This window comes from Hemiscyllium ocellatum, chromosome 22 (genome assembly GCF_020745735.1).
Source record: "Hemiscyllium ocellatum isolate sHemOce1 chromosome 22, sHemOce1.pat.X.cur, whole genome shotgun sequence".
In the NCBI taxonomy this organism is placed as follows: domain Eukaryota; kingdom Metazoa; phylum Chordata; class Chondrichthyes; order Orectolobiformes; family Hemiscylliidae; genus Hemiscyllium; species Hemiscyllium ocellatum.
This window is the reverse complement of record NC_083422.1, coordinates 49,785,133-49,811,390: the sequence shown is the minus strand read 5'-3', so window position 1 is coordinate 49,811,390 and position 26,258 is coordinate 49,785,133. Positions and strand designations below refer to the sequence as shown.

The 26,258-nt window shown below is 44.2% G+C and overlaps 1 protein-coding gene across 2 annotated transcripts in view; it reads right to left on the bottom strand.

Annotated features, from left to right (window-relative positions):
• LOC132826515 (Kv channel-interacting protein 2-like) overlaps positions 1-26,258 on the bottom strand; it is a 111,441-nt gene that overhangs the window by 13,974 nt on the left and 71,209 nt on the right. Inside the window, exons 2-3 of one of the 2 annotated variants that reach the window (XM_060842479.1) lie at positions 7,761-7,770; positions 209-333 (exon numbers count right to left, since the gene is read on the bottom strand). In XM_060842479.1, the coding sequence (XP_060698462.1) occupies positions 209-333; positions 7,761-7,770 (135 nt within the window). The remainder of the gene's footprint in view (positions 1-208; positions 334-7,760; positions 7,771-26,258) is intronic. The other variant, XM_060842477.1, reaches the window with a different exon arrangement.

Sequence of the window (26,258 nt, the reverse complement as noted above, 5' to 3'; positions counted from 1 at the left end):
TATTGTTTCATGCTAAAGGTGGTATCCCTGACAGGGTGGCAATCACTCAACACTACACTAGAGTATAGGCCTGAATGATGTCCACAAGTCCATGGAGTTGGACTTGAACCCACAACCCTCTGACCCGGTGTGTGTTACAGTGAGCAGTCTGCGGTTAGCCACCACATGGAACAGCTACTTCCTCGTTTTAATCCACCCAAGAACTCACAGTTTTGAAGCCCCGATAGAGGACCTGGAGTTCTTTCTTGGTGAACTTCGTTTGCCCTTGAAGCTGTTCCAGGCCTTCAGGTCGGTGACACACTGTGGATGGTTCAAATTCATCCTCAATGCTGTCTGGATGGATAAAGAGAGAGAGAGAAAGACAAAGAAACAAAGTTAGAGATGAAGCATTCCTAATGGGTGCCAAGTTAACTGGGAAAACGGATGGATAATGGATAAATGAATGATCATTGTCAACTCAAGTGCTAATTCAAATGAAAAAGATGTAATCCCAGGGTCTCAGTGAGGTAATGGAATCATCAAGAGATATATCACTGAGTGAGACCATTTGGCACATCATGTCCTGTGCTAGCCCTTTGATAGGGCCATCTGAGTAGTTATACATCTTTCCTCTTACTCCATAATTCTGTAATTTTCTCTTCAACATTTATTAAATCCACTTTTGAAAATAAATCTGCATCACTGCCCTTTCAGGCAGTGCATTCCAGATCAAAACAATAAAAATTCGCATCTTCCCCTTTCTAATTAGCCAATTGTTTTCATTTTATATCCTCTAGCCCCCTGCAGTTTCTCTTCATTGATTTTCCCAAAACCATTCATTGTTTTGAACACCTCTATATTGAATTTCCGTTTCACCTTCTCTACTGTAAGGACCGTGATCCCAGCTTCTTCAATCTCTTCACATGAACTGAAGTTCCACACCCCTGCTACCTCTGTACCTTTGTCAAGATCCTGAAAATCTTATATTTCACTTCATTCCCTGGTATATTTGAAACAAGCCTCTCTTGGGATCAGCAGTGGAGAATGTGTGTTTGTTAAGGTGCTCATGACATCTTTGGGAGAAAGATGTTGTGAAAATATTGTTTGGTATCACTCATGAAATTACACATTTGAAAGCTGGCAACTGGACTAGTAGCATCTGGTATTTACAATTCAAGTTTTGAGCTCTGAAGTAACAAGCAATGTTGTTTCCTCAATAAGTCATTCAATAGATGCATTCCATAAAACACAACAACCAATAAGATCCCAGATCCAAGCCCAGTCGGTGCTGGGTCAACCAATCTCATCAGCAACCCACTCTGTGCCTTCAGGTCACTGGGAAGGAGAGGAGAGGAAACTAGTCAAGGAATTGACGGGCTGAACAGCCTTCTCTTGAGGCATGATAGTCTGCAATTCTATGAAATAAGCACACCCACAGGTGGCATCAGAGATCTTGCACAGAAAGTGTACCCAGTCTGTGAGGGTAGCCACAGAACTGTGATCACATCACTGCTCCTGGAACTATCTGGACTTTGTGCAGTAAATGGCTTATCTCCTTACTACCCAAAGCCTCAACACCATTTGCAACTTGTGAGTGTGACAAAGAGGTCAACTATCTCCCTTTGACACTCGACTGCATCCTCGTCTCCCAGCATCACATGCTGGGATCAACATTGAGCAGATAGTCACTGACAGCAGCTACATGAGCAGCTCAGACGCTGGGAATTTTGCAGTGAGTAACTCGCCTCCTGACCTCCCAAAGCCTGACCACCATCTACACGACCCTCCAACCACAAGGTATGAATTCAGATTTCTCCAGCTTCCTCATTTCCCCTCCCCCCACCTTGTCTCAGTCGGTTCCCTCAACTCAGCACCGCCCTCCTAACCTGCAATCCTCTTCCTGACCTCTCCGCCCCCACCCCACTCCGGCCTATCACCCTCACCTTGACCTCCTTCCACCTATCCCACCTCCATCGCCCCTCCCCCTAGTCCCTCCTCCCTACCTTTTATCTCAGCCTGCTTGGCTCTCTCTCTCTTATTCCTGATGAGGGGCTTATACTCGAAACGTCGAATTCTCTATTCCTGAGATGCTGCCTAACCTGCTGTGCTTTGACCAGCAACACATTTGCAGCTGTGATCTCCAGCATCTGCAGACCTCATTTTTTACACGACACAAGTCAGGAGTGTGATAGAAGAGTGAAGTGCCACTCTGGATGTAATAGCTGAGAAGCTTATCGATATCCAGGACAAAGCAACACAATAATTAACAACCCATCCACCACCTTAACCATTCCCTGCTTCCACCATCTATACTCAGCAGCAGCAGTGTGTCCCATGCCCAGCAATTTGCTGTCACCTTCAACAACACCTTCCAAACCTGTGATCTCTACCAACTAAAATGGCAAGGGCAGCAGATACAAGGTAACACCACCACTTGCAAGTTCCCCTCCAAGCCACTGACCGTCCTGACTTGGAAATATATCACCATTCCTTCAGTGTTGCTGGGTCAGAATGTATTTTTTATTCACTCGTGCGATTTGGGCGTCTCTGACATTTATTGCTCATCACTAGTTTCCCTTGGATTTTAATCCAAAGGAGAATCCTGGAACTCCCTCCATTATGCAACTCTTGGGCTCCCTACATGAAATGGTTTGCAAGAAGGTAACTCACTATCACCTGCTCCAGAGTAGTTACAGATGGTCAACAAATGTTGGCCCAGTAGCTGATGCCCACATCTTGTAAAAGGATAAATTAAAATGGGAAAACTAGCATCATTGTAAAGAGAAGAATGATGAGGGAGACAAAATCTTTCATTGCTGTCTCTTAACACCAGTCATCCTGCCTATTACCAAAGATATGACAATCTGCCCCATTCATTGGTACTTGGAGGGTCAGGTGGGGACTGTGTAGTCCTGGAAACTGCTCAATAGAGACTATACAATTACTCCAGAGGACAACTCCCAGAGCTTCAACCCATTTCATACAAGAATGAAGACCCTTCTTTCACTTAACAGCAGGGCTGAGGGAATGTTCTGGACCTTCTGTAGAGGTTTAGGAATAAAAGCACCAAGTGTAAATGTAAAATGGGATGGGAACGTGGAACTAATTTGGGAAGGTGAGTGAGCCATGATGACTGAGGAGATAACCAACAGGAATGGAGATGGCGATGGAGATTGAAGGAAACCACACCATTCTTCAGTGGGATCCTGATTGGCCTCATGGGACCCCGATTTTAATTAGGGCTTTTTGAGCCTGGACTTTCCCGTTTGGATTTAAGGTTGAGGATCTGCAGAGAACTTGTCCCATCCGTAAGCTTTTGCACTGAGAGCACCAATTCTTGAATCCTTGGGTGATATACAGGTGGGTATGAGATGCCATCTGAAATGCCCCTTCTTCACTTGAGATATAAAGCACTGATGAGAACCAAATAGAATATAGGAGGTCCACAATTTATAAATGTCTGACTTACAAATGCTCATATTTAGGAACCATCCTATACAGTCGTGTATTTTAAATATCGAACGTTTCCTGCACTTACAGATGACTGCTTTATATTGTCCTGCATTGAATTTGGCTTGTAAACATTGGATTCTCATCAGTGCTTTGTATGTCAAGGGGAGAAGGGGCATTTCAAATGGCATCTCAGCATCCACCTGTATATCAATCTCTCCTCTTGCTGAGATGTGGCGCTGCTCAGGCTAAACCACCACCAGTCATCTCTCTCTTTCTAATGAGAGAGCAGGCCTATGGTTTTATCAGATTATTTCGACTTTACCTTTACTCCAGAGGTGCACCAGTGGACCGGTACTGAGGGAACACCACATTGTCAGAGGGTCAATGCTGAAGGAGCACTAAATTTTTAGAGGATCAGTTCTGAGGGAGAACTTCACTGTCAGAAGACTGAGGGAGTGCCTCCTGTTGGAAGGTCAGTACTAAGTAAATGCTGCACTGTCCGAGGGTCAGTACTAAGTGAGTGTGGCACTGTCAGAGGGTCAGTACTGAGGGAGTGCTGTACTGTTGGACGGTCAGTCCTGAGGGAGTGCTGCACTGTTGGACGGTCAGTACTGAACGAGTGCGGCACTGTCAGAGGGTCAGCACTGAGGGAGTGCTGCACTGTTGGAAGGTCAGTACTGAGTGAGTGCTGTACTGCCAGAGGGTCAGTGCTGAGGGAGTGCTGCACTGTCGGAGGGTCAGCACTAAGGGAGTGCTGCACTGTCGGAGGGTCAGCGCTGAGGGAGTGCTACACTGTCAGAAGGTCAGCACTGAGGGAGTGCTGCACTGTCGGAGGGTCAGCACTGAGGGAGTGCTGCACTGTCGGAGGGTCAGCACTGAGGGAGTGCTGCACTGTCGGAGGATCAGCACTGAGGGACTGATGCACTGTTGAAGAATCAGCACTGAGGGAGTACTGCACTATCAGAGGGTCAGCACTGAGTGAGTACTGCACTGTCGGAGGGTTAGCACTGAGTGAGTACTGCACTGTTGGAGGGTCAGCACTGAGTGAGTACTGCATTATCGGAGGATCAGCACTGAGGGAGTGCTGCACTGTTGGACGGTCAGCACTGAACGAGTGCTGCACTGACAGACGGTCAGAACTGAGGGAGTGCTGCACTGTTGGAGGGTCAGTACTGAGGGAGTGCTACACTGCCTGAGGGTCAGCACTGAGGGAGTGCTGCACTGTTGGCGGGTCAGCACTGAGGGAGTGCTGCACTATTGAACGTTAAGACTGAGGAAGTGCTGCACTGTTGGAGGGCCAGCACTGAGGGAGTGCTGCATTGTCAAAGTGTCAGTTCTGAGGGAGCACTGCACTGTCTGATGGTCAGTACTGAGAGAGTACCATATTGTAAAAAGGGTCAGTGTTGTGGGAGTGTCGCACTGTCAGAGAGTCGATGCTGAGGATGGTCCACATTATTGGAGCTGTCGTCTTTAAGTTATTGTTCCAAATCCTCTGTCCTTCCTATTTTGAAGAGTGAGGGAGTTCTCCCTGGTGTCCTGGGACCAATATTCATCCCTCAACCAGCATCTTTCAAACAGATGAATCTGTTCACTATCACATGATTGTTTTTACATGTGATCTTGCTGTGCACTAACTCAACACCACTTCCCCTTACATTGCAACTATAACTATACTTCAAAACTACTGCATTGGCTGAAAGCACTTTGGGAATGACCTTAAGCCGTGAAAGGCACTACGTAAATGCAAATCTATTTGACTGTGGGTTGCAATCTGTCCACTTTGTGACCTCATTGGAGAGATATTCGAACTGTAAAATAGGAGGGTGAAGACTTCCATTAGAGCAGGAGCAGAAATGAAAGGAATGTGTGAGACAAAAGGGTTTAGGCTTCTCTCACTGGGACTGAGAGTATTAAAGGGATGATGTATTGGAGCTTCTCAGACCAATGAAGGACTTTGAGGTGGTGCATGATATTTGGCTGGTTTAGTGATTGAGTAACAAAGAGACACGGCCTGAACAGTTAGCAGTAGATGAATGAAAAGGGAGGTTAATAATCACATTGTCACTGAGACAATGAAAAAAAATCCTTAACACTGCACATGGACTATAATTTTATTTTAATGGTTCAGCTTGAGAGAAAGAACCAGAACAGTGGACTGAGTGACCTCCTCTTCTGTCATGACATCACAAGAACATAAGAAAGAGGAGCATGAGTGGCCATTTGGCCCATCAAGTCTGTGCCACCATTCATTAGGATTGTGGCTGGTCTTGAGCTTCAACCTCTGCCTTCCCATGTGGTCTCTGCTTCCCTCAAATACATGAGAGAAATCCAGGACAACCTCTGACATATGGAATTCCAGAGAAGTGCAACTCTATAGGTGGAGCAATTTCTCTTCATCTATGTCCTCTATCCAGAGACTACTCCTATCCCACCACAGTTTGGATTCCTCGACCAGCAGAAACAGTCTCCATTTCAACCATGTCAAACCCTTTCAGAATCGTTCATGGTTCACTTAAACCACCTCTCATTTTTCTCAACTCCAGAGGATGTCGGTCCAATCCACTCATTATAGAACAAACCCCATCCTCCCACCCCTCCAATCCCAGGGTTGAAACTAGTGAACTTTCACTGTACCAACCCCCTCCAACATGAGTGCATTTTTCTTCAAAGCTGAAGATGAAAGCTGCACACAGTGTGGTCTCAGTGAATTGTAACAAGATTGCTTTGTCTCTGCCCTTGAAATTAAAAGTCCTAATGGAGTGACCTTGATGACGCTGTGAACAAACAGTATGGGATATTACATGGAACTTGTGTGGCATAGAAGGACTGGAAGGAAGCAAATTTAAAACAAGCAGAGAAACAACAAATTGGAAGCTGCTCACAGGATAAACCTAATTTCTCAGAGAGTAAGGAACATTTGAGAAACACTGCCTTGCAGGAAACGGGAAGTTTGGGAGTATCGGAGAACCTTGGGAAACATCTGGATCCTGCAGTGCAAAAACCTGGAACATACAAGGGCTGAGTGTCTTTTCCTGGTTTAATGCTTGCTCTCCATTGCGCAGTCTTAGCAAGTCCCAAATGAAAACACCATAATTCAATGTTTATTTCAATACACCACAATGTTCCGAAATGCCAAACTATCTTGATTTCTTCATTATATTTAGAAAAAAAGTCAAACACAAAAGTGTTCTCTGTGTTGTCCAAGATTTTACAATTGCTTGCTAACTTGACAGAATCACGTGGTTTTCTCCCCCATCATTCTGTGAGGGAGGTACCAGATCTAACCATTCTGTGAGGGAGGTACCAGATCTAACCATTCTGTGAGGGAGGCACCAGATCTAATGGATTCAGTTTTCCAGTAGGCCACAGCAGGATTGAAGTCACAACTTCTGGCTTGATCCAAACTGGCTTTGCCCATTGTATAGTAGAATCTGTCACAAGTGGCCCTGGCTGTTTGGCTGACAGCAACTTGCTGAGGAGGTACAGTTACTGTTGTCACAGTGAGAGGCAAGACACAGCAAGGTAATTGTACTCAGCAAGATTCCACATAGAGTTGACACAGTTGGAAACCCTTCCCAAGCCAGGAATACTGGGGTTACCGATGGGTATCAGGTGAGATGTTAAACTGAAGCCCTAGCAACTCTTTCAGATGACTGTAAACAATCCAACAGCATTTGAGGTCCAAGAAAGACCATACCAGATTTGAAACATTAAGACCATAAGAACATTATTAATAGAAATAGGAGTAGGCTGTTCAACCCTTGAGCCTGCTCCACTATCCAATGTGATTATGGCTGATCCAACATTGTGTTTCCCCAGAACCTTTAATTCCCGACTGATCAATAATCTCTCTCAGCCTTAAATGTATACAAGGACCCTGCCCCCACAGCTCTCTCTGTGGCAATGTGTTCCATTGACTCACAACCCCCTGAGAGAAGAAATTTCTTCTTATCTCAGTCATAAATTGGTGCCCCTTTATTCTGAGACTGCATCCTCTGGTCCTAGACGCTCCCATGAGGGGAAACATCCTCTCAGCATTTACCCTGTCAAGCCCCTTAAGAATTCCAAATGTTTTAATCAGATCACTTCTTGAACTTCAAACCTCGAGTGAATAGAGTCCCAACCTGTTTAAACTTTGCTCGTCACAACAATCCCTCCATACTCTGTTGACTTTGTTTCTTTCTCTACAGATACTGACAGAGTTTTTCCAGCACTTTCTGGTTGCACTCCTTTTTTATAACACAATTCCCTTTGAAATAAAGGCCATTGGCTTTCTTTACAACCTGCTGAACTTTGGATGCTAGTCACCTGAATCAATGCATGGGAACCCTCAAATCCCTTGTGCTCTGGCTTTCTGCTGTTTTCTCCATTTAAATAATATTCAGCTCCTGTATTCTTCCTGCTGAAGTGCATAACCTCACATTTCCCATATAATATTCTATCTTTCAGGCCTTTGCCCATGCGTTTAATCTGTCTATATCCTTCTGCAGTCTCTTTGTGTCATACTCATTACTTGCCTTCCCATCTGACTGTGTCATCCACAAACCTGGCTGTCATACATTCAATTTCTTCAATCAAGTATATATTGTCAATAATTTGGCCCCACCACCGATCCACGTGGCATTCAACTTGATTACTATCCTGAATATGCTGCTTTAACCCCCAACCTAACTCTCTATCTATTAGTGAGCCAATCCATAACACTACCTCTTACACATTGGGTTTTTAAAAAAATGAAAGAACTGTGGATGCTGGCAATCTGAAACAAAAACAGATACCGCTGGAGAAGCTCAGCAGGTCTGGCAGCATCTGTGAAGAGAAAGCAGAGTTAACATATCGGGTCCAGTGAAATGCTTACTAAATCATCTCTCATTAACTTGATTGAGTTTTTTTGAAGGAGTAAGGAAGAGGATTGAAGAGGGTAGAGTGGTGGACATGATCTATAAGGCGTTCGACAAGGTTCCTCATGGTAGACTGGTCAGTAAGGTTAGTTCTCATGGAATACTAGGAGAACTAGCCATTTGGATATAGAACTGGCTTGAAGGTAGAAACAGAAGGTGAAGGGTTGCTTTCAGACTGTAGGTCTGTGACCAGTGGTGTGTCACAAGGATCGGTGTTGGGTCCACTGCTTTTCGACATTTATATCGAGGTATAGTTAGTAAGTTTGCAGATGACACCAAAATTGGAGGTGTAGTGGACAGTGAAGAAGATTACCTCAGAGTACAATGGGATCTTGATCAGATGGGCCAATGAAGTGACAGATGAAGATTAATTTAGCTAAATGTGAGGTGCTGCATTTTGGAAAGGCAAATCAGGACAGGTTTTATCCACTTAATGGTAAGGTCCCGGGGAGTGTTGCTGAACAATGAAACCTTGAAGTGCAGGTGCATAGTTCCTTGAAAGTGGAGTCCGGGTAGATAGGATAGTGAAGAAGGCATTTGGTAAGCTTGCCTTTATGGGTCAGTACATTGAGTATAGGAGTTGAGAGATCATGTTGCAGCTGTACAGGACATTGGTTAGGACATGTTTGCAATACTGTGTGCAATTCTGGTCTCCCTCTATACGGAGGATGTTGTGAAACTTGAAAGGGTTCAGAAACGATTTACAAGGATGTTGCTAGAGTTGGAGGGTTTGAGCCAAATGAAGAGACTGAATAGGCTGGAGCTATTTTCTCTGGAGTGTTGGAGGCTGAGGGTGGCCTTATAGAGGTTCATAAAATCATGAGGGGCGTGGATAGGGTGAATAGCCAATGTCTTTTCCCCGGGGTTCGGGAATACAAAACGAGAGGGCACAGATTTAAGGTGAGAGGGGAAAGATATAAAAGGCAACATTTTCATGCAGGGGATGGTGCGTGTATGGAATGAGCTGCCAGAGGAAGTAGTGGAGGCTGGTACAATTGCAACAATTAAAAGTCATCTGGATGGGTATATGAATAGGAAGGGTTTAGAGGGATATGGATCAAATGCTGGTAAATGGGAATAAATTTATCTGGGATATCTGGTTGGGCATGGACGAGTTAGACTAAAAGTTCTGTTTCAATGCTGTACATCACTATGACTCTGTGAGTCTATTACCTGTTCTGAAGAAGAGTCACCGGATCCAAAATGTTAACCATAGGCTTTTCTTTTGTTAAGTAGCCAAACCTTTCTGAAAATCCAAACATATACATTTACTGGTTCCCCTTTATTTATTTCTATTTGTTACTTTCCCAGAAAACTCTAATACATTTGTCAGCCATGATTCATGAAGCCATCTCGACTTTGCTTGATTATACTGTGTTTTTAAATGATCTGAATGCATTTTCATGGCCGTAACATGATGTTATTAATGAGAAAAACTGAGGAGAAAGGAGAGTAGGTACAAAAGTAGAATATTCAGTCCCTCAAACCTGTTCTGCGATTTAATTTGAATGGTGGATGATAATTTATCTAAACCTCATCCAGTTGCCTTGGTTACCCATGGAAGTACCTGTTCTGATCAGCAGTGCATGAGTTGATACCCCTGTCATGTCCTTTATGAGTTTGAGGAGGTGAGGTCAGGAACCCCCCAAGAATTGGTTTCATTCTCCCACCCGGCTACCAAACGCCACCCTCCGTTTCCCAGCAGATGGCCCTGGAGAGTCCAGGCATTTAGGATACTGAATTTAGCAAAATAGTTTCTGAAAGAATCTCACTTCGTTCCAGACAGGACGTCTTCACCTGTCATCTTTAAGATCAATTAAAGGTGCAGATTTGAACCAACTGATCATGGAATGGATTTAAGATCCAGGAAAATCCATTGGCCCATCAGTCATATTGATTCATCTTAACATCAGCTGCCCACCACTGAACCTTATCTTTCAATCCCTTCTCTTTCCAGTCAGTTTTCAATTTCATTCAACTCTCCTCCTCAATAACTTATAACAGAAGGTCATTATTTGTGGGATAGAACTGTTTCACTTCCATTCTTCTCAGCAGTCTCAGCCCCCTTTCAACACATTGAAAACTTCATTGAGGTCAGCACAAGGACTCCTCCTTTCCCAACTTGTCATTTAGATTCCTTACAGTGTGGAAACAGGTCCTTCAGCTCAGCAAGTCCACATCAACCTTCTGAAGAGTAACCCAGCCTGACCCATTCCCTTATTTCTCTGCATCTCCCCTGACTAATGCACCTATCACTAAGGGCAATTGTGTATGGCCAATCCACCTAACATGGACATCTTTGGATTGTGGGAGGCAACCCACGTAGAATGTGCAAACTCCACACACAGTTGCACAAGGCTGGAATTGAACCCAGGTCCCTGGCACTGTGAGGCTGACAGTGCTAACCACTGAACCACCATCCCACCCCATGTCTCACAACTTCATTCTTGGAAGGGCTACTGGCCATTTATTGCCCATTGGGAGGAGTTGTGGGGTGTAAAGGTGACATCACTGGGCTAGTAATCCTGAGCCACAGGTTAGTGTTCTGGAGTCCTGGGTTCAAATCCCACCATGGCAATTAGGGATGGACAAAGGAAAAATGCTGGTCTATTCAGCAATGCTATGAATGAAAATAAGTCTGAGAGCTGGCGGGAATTCCTCCCCCGGTTGAGGTGATATGATCAAATGGTTTGCTTGGCTATTTCAGAGGGCAGTCAAGGGTCAATGTTTTCTGTTTAAATCTGGAATCACGTATAATCCAAAAGGGTAAGTTTATTAAGATCCCTCTGCAATCTATCATTTAGGAGACAAGTGAACCAGTGGTATTTGAATGATCATTGGTAGTATCATGGTCACTTTCCCCATTACTGCATTTTTATTTCTATTTCTGACGAAAGGCCACTGATATCAAATATTAACTCTCTTTCTCTCTCTCCACAGATGCTGCCTGACCTCCTGAGGTTCCTGATAAGTTATGTTCTTATTCTATGCTTTTGAAACTAAATTCAAATTCTCGAGCTGCTGATGAGTCATTCAGAAATATCACACTCAGAGTTGTTACAATGCAGTAAGAGGCCATTTGGCCCATGGCATTAGGAGGATGATAGCCTTTTTCCTCGGATGGTGATGGCTAGCATGAGGGGACATAGCTTCAAACTGAGGAGTGATAGATATAGGACAGATGTCAGAGGTAGGTTCTTTACTCAGAGAGTAGTAAGTGTGTGGAATGCCCTCCCTCCAACAGCAGTAGTCTTGCCAACTTTAATGGCATTTAAATGGCCATTGGATAGGCATACGGACGAGAATGGAATAGTGTAGGTTCGATGGGTTTCAGATTGGTTTCACAGGTCAGTGCAACATCGAGGGCCGAAGGGCCTGTACTGTGCTGTTATGTTCTATGTTCTATGTACTGTGTATCTGCACTGGATCTCCGAATGAACAATTCACCTTGTTTCATTCCATCACCTTCTACCCTGCGCATTCTTCCTTTTGAGGGAATAGTTTAATTTCCTATTCACTGCTTCAGTTGAACCTGCCTACTCCACACTGTCAGACAAAGCATTCCAAATCCTAATCACTCAAGTGAACCTACTTCCTCCACTGCCTCAGACAGTACAACCTAGACCCTAACCACTCAAGTGAACCTGCCTCCACAACACTCTCAGACCGTACATTCCAGACCTGGATGTGATGAGACTCGTAGTCTCTGGATTAGTCGCCCTTACCTCGAAATGTGTATAACGGAAGAACTACACCACTCTGTCTCAAAATCCCAATAACAGCCAAAGTCAATAATATTTTCTGCGTAATTAATTGCTTTTAGTATTCATTAATGTCTTCATTGAATTCCAGACTAAAACACTGTTGTGACAATACTGTTTTCATTCAGTTCAAGATAGTGCACCTGAGACTTTCTGGTGATTGTACCATTGATGACTGTATTTAGAGACACCACTAAATCCCAGTCAGAATGGAGGTGACTGAGTATATCCCCTGACAATCAGATCTGAAGATCCCATCCCTGTAAGTGACTGTGGTTCATTTTATGTGCATAATTTGTAGTGTGCAATTGTTCTCCACTCCCCTACCTAACATGTGTGGCTCTCCACAGATTGAGACATTAATTCTATTTAGTAATGCTCTAAGGGAGTCTTTTTAAGTAGATTCTGTAGACTGCTGTAGTTGGTCTTTACAAGTAGACTCTGTAGACGGGTTCTATAAACAGGCAGTATTTGCTGAGTGCTGCCCTGCCCTGCCCTGCCCTGCCTGGATCCAGCTAGGGTGCTAGAGACACTGCCCAGGGGTATTAATGACACCGGGGCAAATCAATGAAAGAATGCACTGAGCGAATTCAGAGAAGATTAAAAAAACACAACAGCATCATCATTATACACAAAAAGTCATGAGAAGAAGGTGGAGAGAAGGTTTCACTTGCATTCACTGAGTGAGGGGACCAGCCTAGGCCGACAGCAAGGTAAGATTTTCAGGAAACGTTGCTTTAGTGCTTTAGTGCTGTGACGAGGCTGGTTGCCTGAAAGTCATCAAAAAAATAACAATAAAATTAACCAAAAAAATAAAGAAAATTTACCCCTCCTCCCACCACCACACTTCTTGTTTAAATCAGAAATTTCAATTTTCTGTGAGATTTTGTTAGTTGAGAAACTTGTCCACTGGCTTTTCAAAGATCTTGGGATTTATTCTACAGTAAAGAGATGAATCGGGCAGCTATTGTGGTGTTCGGTTATTTCAATGGTACCAGGGGATGTTACATTATTCAGGGTCAGTTTCAGATCAGGATGGGATTGGAGATGGTGAACTGCTGACTCAGCACTCTCCCCTTTTTGAAGTCGCTGTTCTGATTGGACAAATTCCACAAAAGGTTCTTAACCACTTTGATGATTTGGAAGCTGGCAGGAGATCACAGCCTCACATCAATGGGGTGGAGGTGCTGGTGTTGAGTTGGGTTGGACAGGCTCAAAAAATGCACAACTCCTGGTTATAGACCAAGAGGTTTATTTGAAAACACAAGCTTTCAGAACTTCACTCCTATTTAGTAATGCTCTAAGGGAGTCTTTTTAAGTAGATTCTGTAGACTGCTGTACTTGGTCTTTACAATAAGACTCTGTAAACTGTTTCCTCCAGTGGGTTCTATAAACAGGCAGTGTTTACTGAGTGCTGCCCTGCTCTGCCTGGATCCAGCTTGTGTTTTCAGATATACTTGTTGGATTATAACCTGGGATCACATCAATGGAGAAGCTTCGTGTGTGTGTGTGTGTGTGTGTGTGTGTGTGTGTGTGTGTGTGTGTGTGTGTGTGTGTGTGTGTGTAAGAGAGAGAGAATATGTCCGCATGAGTGTGTGCATGAGAATGTGTCTGTGTGAGAGTGTTTGTGTGTGTGAATGTGTGTAAGAATGTGTGTGTGTCTGTGAGAGAACGTCCAAGTGAGAATGTGTCTGTGTCTGTGTGAGAGAGAGATAGAGAATGTGTCTGTGTGAGAGTGTGTGTATGAATATGTGAGAGTGTATGTGTGAGAATGTGTGTGTATGAGAGAGAGAATGTGTCCACATGATTTAATTGGGGAGGGGAAATTGCAATGTTATTAGGCAGGAACTGGGGCGCATAACTTGGGAACAGATGTTCTTAGGAAAATGCATGACAGATCTGTGGAGATTGTTTAGGGGGCACTTGCTGATATTGCTGGATAGCTTTGTCCCACAGAAGCAGGGAAGGGATGGTAGGGTGAAAGAACCTTGGGTGATAAGGGATGTAGAACATCTACTCAAGAGAAAGAAGGAAGATTACTTAATTTTATGGAAGCAAGGATCAGATAGGACACTGGAGGCTTACAAAGTAGCCAGGAAGGAACTGAAGAAATGACTTATGGGAGCTGGGAGGGGGCATGAGAAAGCTTTAGCGGGTAGGATTAAGGAAAATCCTAAGGCATTCTACACTTATGTCAGGAACGAGAGGATGGCCAATCAGGGACAGTGAAGGGAACTTGTGCCTGGAGTTGGAGGAGGTAGGGGAGGGCCTTAATTATTACTTTGCTTCAGTATTCATTAGTGAGAGGGACCTTGTCGTTTGTGAGGACAGCGTGAAACAGCCTGATATGCTCAAACAGGTTGATGCTAAGAAGAAGGATGTGCTGAAAACTTTGAAAAACATAAGGATAGATAAGTTCCCTGGGCAAGATGGGATATACCCACAGTAACTACAGGAAGCAAGGGAAGAGATTGGTGATGATCGTTGCGTCCTCACTGTCCACTGGACTAGTGCCAGATGATTGAGAGTGGCAAATGTTATTCCCTTGTTCAATAAATGGAATAGGGATAATCTAAGGAATTATAGACCAGTCAGTCTTACATATGTGGTGGGCAAATTATTGGAGAGGATTCTGAGAGACAGGATTTATGATTACTTGGAAAACCATAGTTTGATTAGAGATAGTCAGCATGGCTTTGTAAGGGGAAAGTCATGCCTCACAAGCCTTATTGAGTTCTTTGAGGATGTGACAAAACACATTGAAGAAGGTAGAGCAGTGGATGTGATGTACATGAATTTTAGCAAGGTGTTTGATAAGGTACCCCATGGTAGGCTCATTCAGAAAGTATGAGGGCATGGGATACAGGGAACCTTGGCTGTCCAGATAGAGGATTCACTGGGCCATAGAAGACAGAGGGTGGTAGTAGATGGAAAGTATTCAGCCTGGAGCTCAGTGACCAGTGGTGGTCTGCAGGGATCTGTTCTGGGACCTCTGTTCTGTGTGATTTTTATAAATGACTTGAATGAGGAAGTGGAAGGGTGAATTAGTAAGTTTGCCGATGGCATGAAGGTTGGCGGAGTAGTGGATAGTGTGGAGGGATATTGTAGCTTGCAACATGACATTGACAGGATGCAGAACTGGGCTGATAAGTGGCAGATAGAGTTCAACCTGGAAAAGTGTGAATTGACTCATTTTGGTAGATCAAATTTGAATGCAGAATACAGGGTTAAAGGCATCATTCTTGGCAGTATGGAGGAACAGAGGGATCTTGAGGTCCATACCTATAAATCCCTCAAAGTTGCCACCCAAGTTGATAGAGTTGTTTAGAAGGCATATGGTGTGTTGGCATTCTTTTGCAGCAGGGTTGAGTTTAAGAGCCACAAGATTATACTGCAGCTCTCTAGAGCCCTGGTTAGTCCACACTTGGAATACTGCATTCAGTTCTGGTCACTTCATTATAGGAAGGAGGTGGAAATTGTAGAGAAGGTTTACCAGGATGCTGCCTGGACTAGAGGGCATGTCTTGTGAAGAAAGGTTGAGGGAGCTAAGGCTTTTCTCATTGGAGCGAAGAAGGGTGAGAGGCGACTTGATAGAGATGTACAAGATGATGAGAGGCATAGATACAGTGGATAGTCAGTGAATTTTTCCCAGAATTGGCTCTCATGAGGGGGCATAATTTTAAGGTGATTGGAGGAATGTTTTGGGGAGATGTCAGAGGTCGGTTCTTTACATTGAGAGTGGTGGGTGTGTGGGGTGCACTGCCAGCGGTGGTAGTTGAACCAAATACATTAGGGACATTTAAGCAACTCTTGGATAGGCACATGGATGACAGTGAAATGAAGGGTATGTAGTTCAGTTTGATCTTAGAGTAGGATAAAGATCAACATCACATCAAGGGCCAAAGAGCCTACGTGTGTGTGTGTGAGAAAATGTGTATGTGTGAGAGTGAGAGTGAGTGTGTGTGTGTGTGTCTGTGTGAGAATGTGTATGTGTGAGAGTGAGTGTATGTGAATGTGTGCATGGGAGTGTATGTGTGAGAGTGAGTGTGTGAATGGGTGCATGGGAGTGTATGTGTGAGTGTGTGTGAATGTGTGCGGGGAATGCATGTGTGAGTGTGTGTGAATGTGTGCGTGGGAGTGTATGTGTGAGAGTGAGTGTGTGTGAATATGTGCGTGAGAGTGTATGTGTGAGTGGGTGTATTTACTGTATGAGAGAGAGAGTGTGAGAGTATGTCCATGTGAGTGTCTCTGTGTGTGCATGTAGAGAGTGTGTATTACGAGAGAGAGTGTATGTATGAGAGAGAATATGTACAAGAGAATGTATGTGTTAGAGATAAAGTGTGCATGTGATAGTGTGTATGACAGTTTGCAAGAGAGACATGTGTGAGACATAGTGTGCACACGACAGCATATGTGTATGAGAGTGTGTGTGTATATGAGAGTGTGTGTGTGTGTGTGTGCAAGAGAGGGAGTATGTGATTGAGAGAGATTGTGTGTGTGTGCGCACACACAAGAAAGGGCGTGTGCATTAGAGAGCACATGCATTAGAGCAAGTATGTGTTCGTGTGTACAAAAGGTTGTGTATGCACATGTATGCAGGTGCGTGCAAGAGACTTTGAATGTGTGCATGATGTGCACTGGAGACTGTGTGTACTTGACAGAGAATGTGTGAGAGAGGAATGTGTGTGAGAGAGAGAGTGTGTGCATTTGAGAGGGAGTTTGTTTGTAAGGGAGAGAGAGGTGTACGTGTTTACGAGTGTGTATTTGTGTTTATGAGTATGAATGTACATTGGTGTGTCTGTGCTTTGGTGTGTGAGAATGTGTGCACACGTATGTGGCTGTGCATAGGTATGTGTATGTGGATGTGTGTGTATATGTGACAGTGTGTGATAATGAGTGTTTGTGAGCATGAGTGAGAAAGTGAGAGAATGTCCGTGTAAGAGTGTGACTGTGGTGCTTAGGGCTGGATATTAGCCCATGGTCAAATTGAGTGGGGGCTGGTCGTGGTCTAGAAGAAGGCATTTTCCACAGATGCTGTTGTATTTATCTTCAGATTCTGGTAACTCTCACTTTGCAGCCTGTGCTGGGTTAGGAACGTCAGCTGGGTAGGTCACTGGCACCAGACTGTAACCAGAAAGATGATAGCAGACTGCGATGGATTGGGAAGTCTAGACAGAGGCACAAACATAGGGCCAAAGGGCTGGGAGATCGGAAATATATCCGAGATGGGATGGGTGGGATGGCAGAGACAGGCAGGGGTAGAGCAGGGATTGGAAAAGGCAAGGGCTGTTTGAAGGATCAGGGTGGGGAGAGGAGTTGGGTCCCGGGTGGCCAATTGCATGGTTTAGGTGGAGCAAGTCACCTAGTTTAAAGGATATATGGGAAGGCAGTTACCCTCCTGACTGCAAACACCGCTGCTTCTCCTGAACTGTTGGCTTTTCTCAGGTCTGGTTTTGTTGAAATCTGGATTGAGAACTTAACTATTTTTATATCAGCTGACCCGAACCCAACAACTAACAGGGTTCAAGAGTCTGGTAGACATGGAAGGGGGAATAATTCATGTTTATAAATATTTAATCAGGGTAATTCACCCCTTTACCCAGCAACTCATGTTGGTCAGATGAGTGAGTTGCACTTTTCCAGCCTGGGAGCAAGGCTTAGGGGCTTGGAAAGTGTGGTCCTAGGATCCTTGTTGCAATGAATTTTGTAGTTGGTACACACAACTGCTAATGTGCGTCAGTGATAGAGTGGCTGAATGTCATGCCAATTAAGCAGGCTGCTTTGTCCTGGGTGGTGCCAAGTTTTTTGAGTGCTCTTGGAGATGCATTCATTAGGAAGGTGAGGACTATTCCATCATACTCCTGACTTGTGCCTTAGAGAATGTTGATAGGCTTTAGCAAGACAGGAGGTGAGTTACTCACTGCAGGATTTTTAACCTCTGACCTGCTCTTGTAGCCACAATATTTAAATGGTTGGTCAACTTTAGAAGACAGCAGGGGTCAATCACACAGAATAAGGCAGTGTCAGGAATTCAGGTTCGTGAAGCAGCTCAGTAACGGCCTGAGATAATGAACTCAGTTTCACAACTTTCCCTGGTTGAATTCCCAGTTCAAAACTCTGTTTCAATAACAGCCCCATTACTCAGAACATACAGATATGGGGCTGATCCCCCCAGGGTGCTGAGGACTGAGTGCTGTTACCATTCTACTTTGTGGTACTGGGGAGAAGGCAATGGAAATCTTTGCTGTAAGGTCTGAGATGATTCTTACTTAATGCAAAACGCCCAAGATTATTGAAAGCCAGTGGACTGTGACAATCAACAATTGAAGAAACACTCACCACAACTTGTCTTTAAAGAACTAAATCCCAGTAAGTTCTCAATTTTGTTTTGTTTTATCACATTTTATACAGTCAGATTTTCTCCCAACCCTCTGGGAGCTGACTCCTTACTGATGGAGGGTTCTTGGCTGGTGTGGGTCTGTGTGGGGTCTGTGTGGTGTGTGTCTATTCTCCAGGAACCCAATCATCCAGGTCTCATCAATCTAGAAGGCAAATGTGGTTGAGCTTTTCAGTAGCATACAGCATCACAGCCAGGCCCTGTCCCATCCCAGTGTTTGTATTTGGTCATTTTCCCAGCAAGGCATGGTGGGTAGAGACACCAAGGGTCACTGTGTAGTGAGAACTTGGGCACAGCTCACTCTCTTGTCTAATCTAAGGAGGTTTCAGTGAGTAATGCTGACATTTCCCCACGCTGGAATCTTCCTGTTCCTGGCAGATCAATCACATCTCGGAAGAGTTCTCAACCTTCATCCATCCATGTTCCACTTGGATCAGAGAATCCCTACCATGGAGAAGCAGGCCATTTGGCCCAACAAGTCCACACCGACCCTCCATCAGCATCCCACCCTGACCAGGCACCCCTACACCATCCCTGTAACTGTGCATATCCCATGGCCGATCCACCTAGCCTGTATATTCTTGAACACTATGGGGCAATTTATTAATTAGAATTAATTAGAATCCCTATAGTGTGGAACCAGACCATTTGGTCCAACAAGTGCACATCAACCCTCTGAAGAGTAACCCACCAAACCCATTCCCCTATCCTATTGCTCTATATTTCCCCTTATTAATTCAACAAAGCAATACATCCCTGGATACTATGGGTAATTTAGCATGGCCAATCCACCTAACCTGCCCATCTTTGGACTGTGGGAGGAAACCAGAGCACCCGGAGGAATCCCACGCAGACACAGGAAGAATGTACAAACTCCTTGTGCTGGTATGGTGTTGCATGGTGCCCTCTCACCTTTCAGCTCAAATACCTACATCCGCCCACAATCCCACACCCTTCCCAGGAGGTGATGGTGTTCACAGAATGGGACATTTGCCTTTTCATTGTTCACTGAGGTCCTAAAGTGTGATCCTGCAGTACAAAACAGGAGAGCAGAACCACTCTTTGTAACCCCACCCTTACAGTTCTCAAACATCAGCAAATTATTCAAAGCACTTGACCCACGGTGTCATCTTAGCAACTCAACAATATGGGGAAAGGAGGCAGCCTGGCAGTCCCTCTAGTCTATTTCATCGTTCATTTAGGTTAGGGCTGAACTGTATCTTATACCATTTACCAGCTTATTTAAAAAATGTAACCAAAAGTTATTTATTAATCTATCAAGATATTTAATTAAGCTCCAGTGAGTTTGAGTTTTCATTATCCTGTGCCTGGGGTGGGAGCTTTACTCTGTATCTAACCCTGTGCTGTTCCTGTCTATGGGCACAGTGTATTTAACCCTGTGCTGTCCCCGTTCTGGAAGTCTTTGAAGGGGGAGTGTAGATTCAGCTTTACCCTGTATATAACCCTCTACCAGGAGTGTTTGATGGAGACAGTGTTGAGGGAATTTTGCTCTATCTAATCCCATGCTGTACCTGACCTGGGAGTTGGTAGGAAACTTGACTTTCCATTTACTTTTAGTTTAAAAGAGTAGAAGGATCTTTATTCTGTATCTAACCCCATGCTGTATCTGTCCTAGGAGAGTTTCATGGCGACAGTGTAGAAGGACCTTTGCTCTGTATCTAACCCTGTGCTGCTATTATCCTGGGACTGTTTGACGAGAACAGTGTATAAGTGTGGTGATCATATGGGAGATGAACTGTCAATATTTGTTTCCTCAACATTCCCGCTGTTTTTGATCAATGACTTCTCAGTCCAACTTGTCCTAAAGGTTTTACAACAGACCGTCTGTTGTATCTTGGGGCGTTGATGCTGTGCAAACTATGAATACTCCTGATTGATGAGCCCCGACTCAGACCCTTTTTCTGAGGGGCCTTGAGAAGATATGGCCCACAATGCCCTCCCACACGTTCTTTTTGTTTGGAATGAACAAGTCCAAATTTAAATTTAGACTCGCTGCAATTCATGAAATGGGTAATGATAGAAGGAGCTTTCTTTCATGGAGGGGGCATTGACTCTCAGGCCTAGAATCTGTATTCTGAGGAAAGGTCACTCCACCCATAATGTTAACTTTGATTTCTCTCCACTGATTTTGCCAGACCTGCTGAGCTTTTCCAGCAATTTCTATTTTTGTCTAGAATCTCTGGCACCAGTGTATTTAACCCAGGAAAACTAATTTAGAGCCCCACACGGTGGAACAAGTGGGGCAAGGTGGTGTTCAGCTCAGTTGGGTAAACATAAAGCCACTGTGACTCAGATAAACACCAGGAATAAAATGTTCAGTTCCCTGTTCTGGCTGAAGTGGACTCAGGACCTTTCTCCTCACTTTAAAGTATTGGACCGTAGCTCATTAAGGGGCTTGTGTTTAGCTCGAGGACTGAAGAAGACAGGAGAATTAATGGAAGACCAAGCGGGGGAATTCCATAAGGAGTCTGGAAAGCAGAATAATCAGCATCATTACTTATTAAAATTTATTGAGATGTCCAGTCTATTTATGCAGGCTTTGGTTCTAATTATAAATAAGAGGCAGCCTGGAGCCATCATCTTGGTCACCGGAACTTTTAAAGCAACTGTGACTCATGAAGTTAAAAATCACACAACACCAGATTATAGTCCAACAGGTTTATTTGGAAGCACTAGCTTTCAACCAATTGATGAAGGAGCAGCGCTTAGAAAGCTAGTGCTTCCAAATAAACTTGTTGGACTATAACCTGGTGTTGTGTGATTTTTAACTTTGTCCAACCCTGTCCAACATCTGCACTTCCAAATCGTGACTCACGAGCGCCTCTTAATGGCTATCTATGGTACCACTGTGACTGTGCAATCACTCTGGAGCTCTATAGTGGGATTGGCAAGAGGGGAGGGAGATGTGGTGGGTGAAAATTGAGCAAGGAGGGTGCAGAGAGAAAAAAAAACAAATCAGTTCAAATCATTGCAAATCAGTAGCGTCTGTGCAAAATTGTACAATTTTGGTATCAATACCAGCCTCCTCATGAAACAGTGCGAGTGCCCACAGACTCAATTAGTTAACCCCAAATGTCACGAGCAAGTGCATGCAGGACTCAGCAACCAGGTACTTTAATGACAAGTTGTGGGCTCTTCTTTTCTCAATCTTCACATTGTTTCCCTTTAACACAGAACCTTCCTGTTGTAATTAGGACAAACAAATAATGCGTTGAAAACCATCAGCAGCATGCAGAGGAGGTTTGAGACAGCAAGCAGACGCAAAATTGGAATGAGTCAGGTAGGGGGTGAGGATATCTTCTGAATTAGAAAATATCACTAACAAGCTAATGTGCCTCTTCCTTTGCCAATTCTAGTAGAAATTATTCCTGGAGATGCCCCACACATTACCGTCCAGCTCTCACTCAACACGTCTATCATTGCAACACCCTGTCTCCCATGGCCAATGAGAAAGCGAGCTCTCCTCTGTTACTTTGGCCGTCAGTCAATCAGCTTATCCATCCCCAACTCCCAACATCTTTTATCAAATAAAGGTTTTGGGTGAAAAGAATTTGGTTTATATTTTTAAATCCCCTGGGGCTTAGTTCCTGGTCTGGCCAATTCTTGGAGATAATGGCATGTCTTGGGAAGCAACTGGAATTCACTCGAGATAATGGTGGGGGTGGGGGTGGGGAAGGACAGGTTTTCCAGGAGAAAAGGAGGACTTAGGAAACAAGGGATAGAGATCAGGAGGAATTTCTTATCTTAAAGGGTAGTAAATCTGGAATATTTTACTGCAGAGGGCCAAGCTGTGTCGTGGTCCAGGCTGATTTTTTAAGCAGTAAAGGAATCAAGGAGAAAGGCAGGAAAGTGTAATTGAGGGGGTCATCTGATCAGCTGTGATCTCATTGGCGGAGCAGACTTGATGGGCTGAATGGCCCACCTGTGCCCCTTTCTGTGAAGAGGAAACACGTGGGGTCCTGAAGCACAATACAGGCCATTCCTAACTGGTGGGTTTCCATTTAGGTGGAGTGCTTCTTTGTGTCTGGGGTTCTAGTTTCCTCCCACAGTCCAAAGATGTGGTAGCTTAGGTGGATTGACCATGTAAAATTGCCCATAGTGTCCATGGATGTGCAGGCTAGGTGGATTGGCCATGGGAAATGTGGGGTTACACAGGGACAGAGTAGGGGTGCTGGGTCTGGGTGGGATGCTCTTCAGAGGGTGGAGCGTGGACTTGATGGACTGAATGGCCTGCCACCACATTGTAGGGATTCTTCTATTCTATTCATCCCCCTTTACTCTTTTCAACCCCCTTTGGAAATGACATTTTAATTGGCCTTTTGATTCCATTAAATAAAATTAAGACATTGTCACCTGTACCACAAGTGCCCTAATATGGAATCTATTAAGGTTTTAATTCCCACCAGGGGCTGTCTAACCCAATTTTTATGAATCTTTTCAAAGATAGCATTAAAATCTTTACCTTGGAAGTGGAGAACTGGGATGGCTGAATAATTAGAAAGTATTGTGAATAAGCAGTAAGAGATCTTATGTGAACCAGCAGCGTTATTAATAACTCCCAGAAATTCTTGCACTGCACTGCACACAGCCATGGATTTGGCAGTTTTCCAATATTCGAGCTCAAAATTTAAAATTTTAATTCACTAATTAACAAAAGCCTTTACCCCAGTCAGATCACTGATTAAATTACCAGTGATTCAGTAATATTAAATTAAGTCACATCTTCATCTGCAGCATACATTTATGGAAATTAAGGGTTTATGTCATGTCTAATTTTAAAACTAACATTGGAGGAGCTCACCCAATTCCTCCCCCTCTCCAAACTAAAACCTCCTTTTCAACTCCTCGGTTCTTAAAAGGCTCTGTTCCAGGACTCTGACTACACTTCTGTATCTCAGCCCCAAATGTGTGTCTGTGATATTCCAGAAAGTGGAAGGCTTTCATGAACTCTTTCACATGGTTGCAAGCTCAGCATCTGTTGACTGCCCCGAATTAACCCTTGAAATGAGTGGCTTGTTCAGAGGGTTGTTAAGAGTCAACCACATTGCTGTGTGTCTGGAGTCACATGTAGGTCAGACCCCATAAGCGCGGCAGATTCCCTTCTCTGAAGGGCATCATTGAATCAATTGGGAGTTTTTTTCAAACATCAACAATTTCATGGCCAATGTTTCTGAGTTTGCAATTCCAGAAGTGTTAATTAAATTTAAATTTGATCAGCATGGTGGGATTTCAAACCGTGCCCCCACTGGATTAGCCTAAGTCTCTAGAGTGCTAGCTCAGAGTCTGTACCACTACCTTCCTCCAAGTGTCTTGGCTGTGGGAAGCATCACAACCGAACTCAATCCCATTGGTATCTAGACCTTTACAGGATTGACGACTCTTCCTTCTTCCAATTGTCCTAGGGTGACACAGTTTGCATTTGTCCTGGTATGGTGGGGAAAGAGGTGTGGCCCTTTAAGGGACCTCTGTTATGTTGGAGTACCAAGCCCTTCAGGATTGTCAAGGAGTCAAAACCGTGCCTCCCAGACACTAAATTAGGAGAGAATAATTGCTGAAAAACATGTTTCTATCAACAATTTTTAAAAAACTTTTTGAAGTCATCAAAAACAGGGTTGTTTGATGGACAGCTCTGAATGATCCAGTCTGCTCGCTTTCCAATTGGTTGTTGGAAGCAGGATTATTGTGAGGATGGACCAATGATGGCAGAATCTTTGTGGGGGTTTGGGGTGGCAGGGGGAAACCGATTCCAGGTCATGTGATGAAACCCCTAGTAATATGTCCAAACTGAGTTGGGTGCCCATATCCCACCCTGTCTGCTTGAGAGGCTGTTGTTTCCGCTGTCTCAAATCTATCACATTTGTCATGCATGTGGTAACAATTTCAACCAAACGCAGCTTACAACACACACAGGGGCCCCGACCTGCAGCTGGAGAAGCAAGACCTGTTTAAGCAGAAGCCACACTGTGAGACAGTGGGGGACAGCAGTGTGCAGAAACAGGACCCACCTCAGTGTGGAGCTGACTGAGATTCCAGCAACATAAAGGGAGAAGAGGAAATGGTCAAATTGGAATGCAGACAGCTTGGCTTGAGCTCAGGATGTGACACTACTTGAGACAGAGATGGATGGCTTTGGTTGGATGGAATTGTATAATGAGGAGGAGGTTGTTCAGCCCATTGTGCCTGTGCTGGTTTGTTGAAAGAGTTAGCCGATCAGCTCCACCCTGCTTCCTCCCACCACCACAAACCTTTCCCTTTCAAATATTGATCTAAGAACTGTTTTGAAAATTCATGTTGAATCTGTTTTCACTTCCCTTTCAGGCAACATGGTACAGATTGTAACACCTCACAGTGTAAAGAGAAAGCCTCATCATGTCCTCCCCTTCAGTGAGTGTTATGGTCACAGTTTTTGTGTCTTCTTTCATGTGGCTGCCACAATTTCTAGTATGTTTCCTTGCAGTGTGCTATGCTGGGTTCTCTCTCTTTTTATTTTCCCAACCTCACCAGCCCAGAGTGTGATCCATTGAACATCCCCTCTTGTAACAGTGCTAACTCTTATTTGTACAAGTTCCACTGGCATTGACCATTCTCCAAGGAGCTATTTGACCAGGTAAGCCTCACTCTAAAAGCCCAGTCTTGACCTTAGCATACATTCAAGCGAGCACATTCCTGGCAGGAAACACCAGATGTCAACCAGGATTGGGATAGACTGATTCCTCATGAGACAATTATATGTGCCTGCATTCACCCACTCAGTTCCTCCCCTGACTGTCCAGGGTCACTGATGTCTCAGTATTGGCCTGGGGACTTGAACTATGTACCTGTGCTCTGTAAAGGTCAGTGCGCAACCTTGGACATTGCCTCTGGGTAAATACTATCACAGGACGCTGGACAGTTGAGAGGCAGAGGCTGAGGGAGCTCAACGTTGAAGCAGAAAGCAAAAGAGAGAAGGTGTGAACAAGCGAAACACAGAATGAAACTGAACAAATTGAGGCAGATATGGAAATGGATTTGAAACAGATAGGAAGAATAGAAATTTGAGAGCAAGAGGCAGAGTTGGAAAGAACAAGGGAGAGAGTCAGAGTGCAAGAGAGAGAAAAAAGAATGAGGTAGATAAGGAGGGAAATAAAGAAGCCAATGAGAAAGAGACATACAGAGAATAAAATTGAGACTCAAATCAGAGAATTAAAGAACAAAGAGAGAGACTGGGGTGGAGGGAGATAGGATGCAAACAAATAATCAAGAGACACATACTGGTGAGAACAGGACAGAAAGGAAGTCAACAAAAGATCAACTTGGGAAGTTCTTGCATGGAAGGAGGGTGAACAGCCAGGTCTCAGTTGAACAAGCAACACACCCGAATTATTTATCCCAAAAATATACACACACAGACATGGAACGATACAGTCACCAGGAGAAAACACCTTCACGTGTCAGAAACACTCCACCATTCCAATTTAACATCATGCAAACAATTTCTTCAGGTACCACAGTAGCCCAGTCACATGCAGTCAAGGGAATTGTGACGAGACGTTTGCTGTCCAGGCTTATATAGAAATCTTTCAATCCTGTTTAATTTCAGAGGTACACAGGTCACCCTAACAGCGTAAAGCACATAGTTACTTGGCACATTAACCCTGCTCCAGACACAGCCCACAACCTTCAGTATCCCAGTCTCCACAAACCCATTTAACCTGATCCCACATTCCTTCCCTCCAGCAAGGATTCATTTGTATAACATTCTTTGAT